Consider the following 9,610-nt stretch of genomic DNA (forward strand, 5'->3'; position numbering starts at 1 on the left):
TAGCTCCACTTTATATTTGAATGTTTTTTTTTTCAGAGAGCTTTCTTATGTCTTTTTCCATCTGGACAATTCTTTTTTAAGGCATTCTTCTCCTCATTAGCTTTTTTTGGACTGCTTTTTTTTCCCCATTTGACCTAAGCTAGTTTTTATCATGTTTTCTTAGGTCTTTTTCTGTATCTCACTGACCAGGCTGCTGACTTAGTTTTCATGTTTTTCATGCTTTGTGCTAATTTCTCTTTCTAATTTTTCCTCTTCCTCCCTTACTTGATTTTCAAAGTCTTTTTGAGCTCTTCCATAGCCTGAGCCCAATTCCTATTTTTCTTGGAGGTTTTGTATGCAGAATATTGGACTTAGCTTCTGAGTGTGTGTTATGATCCTCCAAGGCACCAAAGTCATTATCTCTGGTCAGATTTTTTTTTATTCCTGTTTACTCATTTCCCCAGCCTGATCTTGTTTTGAGGTGCTTCCAAAGCTTTTTAATGTTATTGGGATACCCTCACAAGGAACTCAGTTCCTTCAGTGTCTTAGGAGGGCCTCTCACTTCTCTCTTGACCTGTGCTCTGATCTATGGATGATCACAAGCAGTCCCTTCTGTTCTGGAGCTGTGAGGAGAACCTCTGCTCTGCTATGGCAATTGGGGACCCCCATACTGCAATCAGGGTCTGAATATGGACAAAACAACGGAGTCCTGCCCCAGGGATAGTAGAGAGAGACCTCAACAGTCTTCTTGATCCCCTTATCTTCAGAAACAGCTGCCAAGTGGTTCCCTGCTGGGTGGCTTCTCAGGCCTGCTTCCATTTTCCTAGACTGGGGCTATGCTGAGGGCCACACTGACCTTGGCACTACTCTCAGTCTGGCAGTTTTCCCTGCTTATCTTCCAACTTGTGCTGAGTTGTGAAGTCTGGATACTGCTTCTATTGCCACAAGCCAGTGCCCCCAGCAACCCAGGAACCTCATGGGTTATTTCTGGAAAACTGGAGCTCATTCACTCCTGTGACCTTGGCTGCACTCTCTTGCCTTCTGACCAGGTGGAGCAGAGCCTTCCCATAGATTTTCAAGTTACCTTGGCCTGGAGAATTGTTTCACTTGGTCTTTCTGTGGTTTCAACCTCTCTAAAATTTAGTTAGAATCATAATTTTAAGGGTTTTTTGGAATATTTTTGGAAGAGAGCTTCTGAGAAATCCTGCCTTCATTCTGCCATCTTGGCTCTGCCCTCCGAAAAACAATTTTCAAAGACACTGACCAATACAATGACCATGTCTCCAGATGATCTATAATGAAACATGCTACCCCATTCCTGACAGAGGGGTGATGGTACAGAAAGAAACATGCCTTTTTAGATGTAGCCACTGTGAATATTTATTTTCCTTGTTTATGTTACTTGTTACTAGGAGATTTTTCTTTCAGGTTTTTTTTTTTGGGGGGGGTGTTAGAGGAGGATAAACAGAAAAGGGCAGTTAGCATAATACCAAAGGGAAAAAAAGAGTATCATTCAAGTATATTTAATGTACAGAAGAGAAAGAAGAAAGTTCCAGAGGAAGCTATGACAAGTCAAACAATTATGAAACTAACATTAGGAATGTGTATACATTAAGAAAAAGTGAGATGAAATAGAGCCATACTGTTTCAAAAATAATTATTTTTTTGTAATCTGAGGTATATATGAAAGTGTTCTCTTTCAGATAGTTTTTTAATTATATAAATATTTTATTTGTTTTCTAATTACAATAGTAGTTTCTATCAATCATTTTTGTAAGGTTTTGAATTTTACAATTTTCCCCCTCCCCCCAATAGAAGGCAATCTGATATAAACTTTACATTTGTTTCTGTGATAAGCATAGAATTGAATGTGTTGAAAGGAAAAACATATCCATAAGGAAGGAAGAAAATATTAGGGGATAGCAAAATTATATAATACATAAGACAACATTTTTTTAAACAATTGAAGATAATAATCTTTTGTTTTCCCTTAAACTCCATAGTTCCTTCTATGGATACAGATGATATTTTCTGTCACAGATTCTCTAAAATTGTACCTGATTATTGCACTGATGGAGTGAGCAGATCCATCAAAACACTTTTCACACAAATAAATCAGATCTAAATAATTGGGCAAATAAAAACTTCTCATGGATAGACTGAACTATTATAATAAAACTGAAAATTCTACCTAGATTAAATTACCTATTTAGTGCCATACCAATCAAATTTCCAAAAAATTACTTTAGTGAGCTAGAAAAAAATTTAACCAAAATCATATGGAGAAACAAAAAGTCAAGAATATCTAGGTATTTAATGAAAAAAATTGCAAAAGGAGACTTAGCCTTACCAGACCTAAAATTATATTATAAAGCATCATTTATCAACACTATCTGGTACTGGCTAAGAAATAAGAGTGGTGGATCAGTGGAGTAGATTAGGTGAAAAAGAGTCAGCAGGAAATGGTTATAGTAATCTGCTATTTGATAAACCCAAATAATTCAGCTTCTGGGATAAGAACTCACTCTTCAATTAAAAACTGCTGGGAAAACTGGAAGATAGTATGGCAGAAACTAGGGTTAGACCAAGATCAGAGCCTCATGGAAGAGATCTCTAATCATTCAGAGGAGTTTGCCCCATCCAGTCATCCCAGAAAAAAACAAAAGGATTAAAAATATTCAGGTTTCAACAAGCATTTTAATGGTCACCTTATAACAGAGGCAGCCAATGGGCTGTATTGGTCTGGCTTTACCAAGGCATCTGCAGACAATACTCAAAATTCAATAAATCTTGTAGTATTTTAGGGGTGAATTAAATAAATATTAGTTTTTATATAGCAGGTAAATTATGTTATAAAAATTCAAATGACCCTTGGCTGAAAATAGGTTCCCTGTCTGTCCTGGAGTATGTATATCTAAAGCAGACTTTAAAAATGGACAAGGACCTAGGGTTAAACAGGAGGAACATAACAAGCTATATTGCTTTTGGAAAATGCCATTTTCTTTATAAACTGATCCTTTCCTTCCCATGGGCAAATCACTATCTTTTCTGTACCAAATTCTACCAATGTTGCTACTTGACACAGAAACACAGCCTGGCCAAAATATGGTTTCTGAACTTAAAAATAAACCTTATGGCAAAAATCTGTAAAACTAAGAGAATGCCCATCAATTGAATAACGAATGAACAAATTACAGTGCATGAATGTAATAGTTTCCAATTGTGTTGTGAAAAATGTGGAAAGAGATTGTTTCAGAAAAAATCAGAGAAGATATGAACAAGTAGATGCAGAATGAAGTAGATCCAGAAGAATAATTAGCACTAAAACATCAGTTTTGTAAAAAGGAACAATTCTGGAAGTTTTATGATCTCTGATGGATTAAGTGAGCAAACATGATTTCAGAAGATGGATAATAAAGAACTCTCATTACCTAATAGATGGAAATACATGTCTGGAAATGGACAACGTAGGAATTTCTTTGTCTAACTATTATATGACCCAAGAATACTGTATTTCTTCTTCTTTATTTCTTTCATTTTCTCCAATGGGTGGAGGGAGGTAAAAAGAGGAAAAAATTCTAATTTTAAAAAATTTCTAAATTATTATTTTAATAATTATTTTTAAAAATAATAAAAATGTATATATGCATTCTAGTATACTACAATGAAGTATATAACATATTTATTAACCTTAATAGTCTCCAAAAATCCTAGAACTGGAATTTTCCCTTGAAGTTAGCTTGTCCAAACCATTCATTTGACAGTTCAGCAAACTGGGAGCTAGAGATTAAGTGACTTACTAAAAGTCACACAGCTAGTTTATAGCTGAGAATAGAACTCAGGTTTTCAAATTCTCAGTCTCTTTTCTGTTTACCTGGATAGAATAGCTTCCAAATAGCATTTTAGAATTGGAAGGTAGGGGCGGCTAGGTGGCTCAGTAGATAAAGCACAAGCCCCGGAGTCAGGAGTACCTGAGTTCAAATCCAACCTCAGACACTTAATAACTACCTAGCTGTATGGCCTTGGGCAAGCCACTTAACCCCATTTACCTTGCAAAAACTACAAATAAATAAATAGATGATAGATAGATAGATAGATAGATAGATAGACAAATAAACAAATAATAAGTAAATAAATAAATAAACAAACAGATAGATAAATAGACAGAATTGGAAGGTACCAGTTAAAACGTAGAAGCTAATATGCAATTTTATTTATTTAAAGAATTGTCTCCATGTACATTATCTATTGGTCAGTATCATGTTATCAGTCTTATAGTGTATATTACTAAGATATAAAACCTGGAATTTGCAAAGCATTCTAATATTCTCAGCATTTTGGTAACTTATTATCTCCTAGAGCAAAAGTGTCAAACACATAGTCTAACAGCTATAACAACACTCTAGAAGGTAGACACCAAATTAAAATGTAATTGGGAAATATTAACATAACAAATAAGAATACAATAGAACATAGATAATGTTAATATGTGTTTTTCTAAATCAATATACTCATTTATATTTGAATTTAACACTCCTGTCCCAGAGAGTAAGGAGCCTCATCCATTCCCTTTCTACTGTATACAATCAATCACAGATGCCATAAGCAGGTGAATCCTTAATAAAAATTTTTGATGATGAAAGTGATAGTGATAGTACTTCTTTAGCTATAGAAATTAATTTTGATGACATTGACTTTCACTAATGCCATCTATGAGTTCCATTAATGGGGAAGAAGATTTTGTTAGACTACAACAAATTACATTTTGCTTTGACTTGGACACTGCCTTAATTGCCTCTTCATTAATCACTACCTGATTTGCATCTTTATGTGCAGTTCTGTATTTAGAGCTAGAGTAACTGACACATAAAGGAGAGAGTGAACTTTCCAAATCTGTCTTCACTTAAAGACCAGAGCAGCAGAAAGATCGGACTCCTCTTCATTCACTAGCTGAAGTTGCCTTCTCAGCAATTTCATTCTGACTTTTTGTTCTGCTTTTTTTCAAGTGAATTAGCACTGAACTCAAATTGCTTCATCCCCGGAGGAAATTACAATTCAGGCCAGATAGTCCAAGTGTTCTCACAAATATTGGATGCTCTTTTTCATGAATTAAAGATAAGAGGGAAGAATATGTTTTCTCCCTGCTTCTGGATCTCTAAAAGTAATCCTAATAATACTTTAAAAATGAATTCTTGAGTGACAGAAGCATTAAAAGGATAGGATGAAAATTTTTTCAGCCCTAGAAAACTTAAAAAATCAAAAGGAAAGGTATGTCTCACTAGAGTGAGAGTAGAGTGAAGTCTAAAATAGGCTACCCACAGTGAGCCAGCAAAAGATCTTGGGAGATATAGTATCAGCAAGAGAAGATTCTAGAGCTGTCAGCCCACACATGGTAAAGGTGTCAGACAACTGGTCAAAAAGAGATTACAGAGTCCCCATTGATGATACTGCTTGTAGGACTATGCTGCAATACCTGCATGCAGTTCAGGGTCACAGTACCAGGGTAAGGAACGTTAGCATGCTAAAGCCTATGGATACAGGGGAACAAGTGTCCTGGTCATATTTCAAAGTGAAAAAGAGTGCTTGTGGTTGCTCACAGACCAGAGATAAGGCCAGGAGAGTTGTGACATACCTATCCTTAAATCATACCATCTTGGAAGAATGGAAAACTTACATAAACCCAGAATTGGGCCTGAAAACAACAGCAAAAAACTTGAAGCTTGGGACAGTACCTCTCCACTTTGGGAGCAACACCTAACTTTAGTATAAAGTTAAAAGTCAAGAAATAGGCTGAAAATGAGCAGAGCCAAGATGGTAGCAGGAGTACAGCCTCTCTTGGGTGCTCTCTCCAAAATGTTTCAAAAATCTTAAAATTATGACTCTAACTAAATTTCCAAGAGACAGAATCCACAGAAAGATCCAGTGATGCAATTCTCCAGTCCAAAGAAACATGGAAAATAGTGGGAAAGCTCTGTTCCATGGGACTGGAGGGGCTGCAGTGCCCTAGAACAAAGGAACTTCAGCCTCCTGAAAACAGCCCCAGGAGGCCTTGGGACCACCTGGCTCCTGGGATCAGAAACAATTTCTTGACTTGTACCCCAGGGAGCACCAAGCACAACCTGAAAGATCAGCAGGGAGACCTCTGCCAGAGTAAGAGTGAAGCCCAAGCCAGCATGGCCCTCCTCAGTGCCACCACAGCCCTCAATGCAGCCCAGATTCCAGGAAATAAAAGCAGGCAGTGGAGCCACCCAGCAGGAGCCTTCCAGCAGCTGTGCACTAAATGCTCACCCTATGGAAGGTAAGGGAGTGGAGGGAGACTGCTGAGGTCTGTCCTCTGTACCTGGAACAGGGCTCTTGGGCTTTGACCACATTCAGATCCTGGTCGCAGTCTGGGTGAGGGACCAGGGATCCCCCTCACAGCCTCAGGGCAGAGCGATGTGCTTGTGGTCATTCAACAGACCAGGAAAGCAGTCAGAGCCTCACTTACTGAGGTCCTTGTAGGGGTGTCCCAATAATACTCAAAAACTCAGGAAGCACCCCAAAACCAGGCATAGGTGGGGAAATGAGTAAACAAAAATAAAAGGAAACCAATCATAGACATTTACTTTGGTCCCATGGAAGACCAAAATACACAATCTGAAGATGAGAAAGTCCAAGCTTCTGCATCTAAAGACGCTAAAAAATATAGAAGTTGGGCTCAGGGTATGACAGAGCTCAAATAAAATTTTGAAAATCAAGTAAGTGAGATAGAAGAAAAATTGGGAAAAGAAATGAGAGAGATGCAGGAAAAACATGAAAACAAAGTCAGCAGCTTAGTCAAGGAGATCCCAAAAAATGCTTAAGAAAATAACATGTTAAAAACCAGCTTAAGTCAAATGGATAAAACAGTTCAAGAAGTTATTGAGAAGAATGCTTTAAAAAGCAGAAAATTGGTCAAATGGAAAAGGAGATAAGAAAGCTCTCTGAGGAAAGAAAATCTTTCAACTGTAGAATGGTGCTAAAGGAAGCTGATGACTTTGCGAGAAATCAAGACACAATAATTCAACACCAAAAGAATGAAAAACTAGAAGAAAACATTAACTATCTCATTGAAAAAAAACTGATCTGGAAAATAGATACAGGAAAGATAATTTAAAAATTATTGAGCTGGCGGGTCAGTGCGGGTCACCCAATAGGCCCTGTGGCTGCTTGCCACCTGCGAGTACCCTGCACTTGTGTCGCCGCCGCTGCCGCCGCCGCCGCCGTGCCTCCAGCTCCCTTGCATTACTTTTTTGCAGCCCGAACAGGGGACATTATGCCGAAGAGAAAGTCTCCCGAGGGTGCTGAGGGCAAAGATGCAGCTAAAGTAACTAAACAAAAGCCCACAAGATGGTCTGCAAGATTGTCAGCTAAACCTGCTCCACCAAAACCTGAACCAAAACCAAGAAAAACCATTAAGAAGGAACCCGGGACAAAGGCTAACAAAGGTGCTAAAGGGAAGAAGGATGAGAAGCAGGAATCTGGAAAGGAAGGCATAGAAAACTGAATCTGTAGGTGACAAGGGAGAATGAATTATCACGAAAATTGGGGGTAGGTTTTATGTACCTCTCGGGACAACTTTTAAAAGATATTTTTATCAAGTATTTTGTAAATGCTAATTTTCTAGGACTACAATAGGCAGCATATTAAAAAATGTATATCATTGAATATTTTCCCTTCTCATAACAATGCTTTTTGGAAGCCCTCATCACTTCCCCTGACCCCCCAAAGTAATATGAACATCAGTTGAATATTGGAAGCCGTGTGTAAAATTGGATCAGCATTCCATGCACTTGCTTTGAAAATTAGTCCTGTGAAGACGGTGGTGTTTTTACTGTGCATATTTGAATTTTTCATGCAGTTTTTTCTAGAGCAATAATCAGTGGTGCTTTTGTACTTAGGTTTTATGTGATTTTAATGAAACATGGATACTTGTGGCCACCTGCTGACTATTTTTGGTTCTTTTAATGGTTTAAAATAAAAGGTTTTCTTGCCTGCAAAAAAAAAAAATTATTGAACTACTTGAAAGTCATGATCAGGAAAAGAGTTTTGACTTCATTTTTAAAGAATTCCTACAGGAAAATTGCCCTGATATCCTAGAAGCAGAGGGTAAAATAGAAATTGAAAGAAGCTACCCATTGCCCCCAGAAAGAAATCCAAAAAACTCCAAGAATATTGTAGACAAGTTCCAGAACTCCCAAGTCAAAGAGAAAATATTACAAGCAGCCAGAAAGACACAATTCAAATATCATGGAGCTAAAGTCAGAATTACCCAGGACCTAGCAGCATCTACATTAAGGGTTCACAGAGCTTGGAATGCAACTGAGAATTAACTACCCAGCAAAACTGAACATCCTCTTCCAGGGGAAAAGAGGACTTTCAGTGAAACAGGGGAATTTCAAATGTTCCTATTGAAATGACCAGATCTGAACAGAAAGTTTGATCTTCAAGTACGGGATCCAAGTGAAGCATAGAGAGTGGACAAGAAGGGTAAATTACAAGGGATTTAATGCTGAAGAACTGCATGTATTACTGCATGGAAAGTTGATTGATAATCCTCATATGAATCTTCTCATTTAAAAGAGCAGGTAGAAGGAGCTTTTATAGATGAGGCACAGGAGAAAGCCAAATTTGAAGATATAACATATTGTAAAAATGGAGTCAATGGGTGAAAGTGAAATGTACTGGGAGTAAGAGAAAGGAGAGATAAAATAGCCTAAGATATTTCATATAAAAGATATTTCATGTAGCTTCTGCAATGGTATGGAGTGGAGGGAGGCAAGGGAGAATAAAGCCTTCATTCTTATCAGAAATGGCTCAGAGAAGAAACAGCATACAAACTTAATAGAGTAAAAGAAAAAGGAGAGAAGAGGGATGGGGGAGGGGAGGGGGATGTGGGTGATAGAGGAGAGGGTAGATCACAGGAGAGGATAGTCACATATAACACGTTCTCTTTTTTACTTTTTGCAAGGTGGTGGAATTGGGTGACCTGTCTGGGACCACGGGGCCAGGTGGTTGCTGGGTCTCTGGATTGGGAGGTGAGCCTGGGGCCTCTTGGCCCCAGGGCCAGTGCTCTGTCTGCCACACCACTCAGCTGCTCCACAGCACATATTTGAAGAGGGACAGAGTGAAAGGAGAGAGAAAATGTACTAGATAGTAATGGGGAGGAATGAATGGAGGGAATTACAATCAGCAACAGCAATTGTGGAAAAATATGGAAGTAACTTCTATGATGGACTTCTGATAAAGAATGTGATCCACCTGAAACAGAGCTGATGGTATCAGAACACAGACTGAAACATATTTTTTCCTCTTTCTTTTACTTTATTTCCCATGAGGTTTTATATTTTTGTGGGGTAGGGGGGTATTATGTTTACTCTTAAATAAGAATATTTTAGTAATGTGTAAATAAATTAAAGAAAAATTTTAAAAATCTAAAAAAAAAAAAGAAAATGAACAAATAGCAAAAAAGGACCTGACTATAGAAAATTAGCATGAGAATAGGGGAAAATCAAAACAAACTCAGAAGAATAAAACAAATTCAAAACAACTATATCCAAAATCTCAAAGGAAAATATGAGGTGTCAGGACCAAAAAAGAATTCTTGGAAGAG

The 9,610-nt window shown here is 37.7% G+C and overlaps 1 protein-coding gene across 1 annotated transcript; it reads left to right on the forward strand.

Moving 5' to 3' along the window:
* The first annotated feature begins 7,203 nt into the window (after positions 1-7,203).
* On the forward strand, positions 7,204-7,986 carry LOC141520127 (high mobility group nucleosome-binding domain-containing protein 3-like). The gene has a single exon (XM_074231956.1). It carries the CDS (start codon positions 7,274-7,276, stop codon positions 7,502-7,504), a length of 231 nt encoding a protein of 76 aa, XP_074088057.1. The 5' UTR covers positions 7,204-7,273; the 3' UTR covers positions 7,505-7,986.
* Positions 7,987-9,610: the final 1,624 nt, after the last annotated feature.

This window comes from Macrotis lagotis, chromosome 4, assembly GCF_037893015.1.
Source record: "Macrotis lagotis isolate mMagLag1 chromosome 4, bilby.v1.9.chrom.fasta, whole genome shotgun sequence".
Lineage (NCBI taxonomy): Eukaryota > Metazoa > Chordata > Mammalia > Peramelemorphia > Peramelidae > Macrotis > Macrotis lagotis.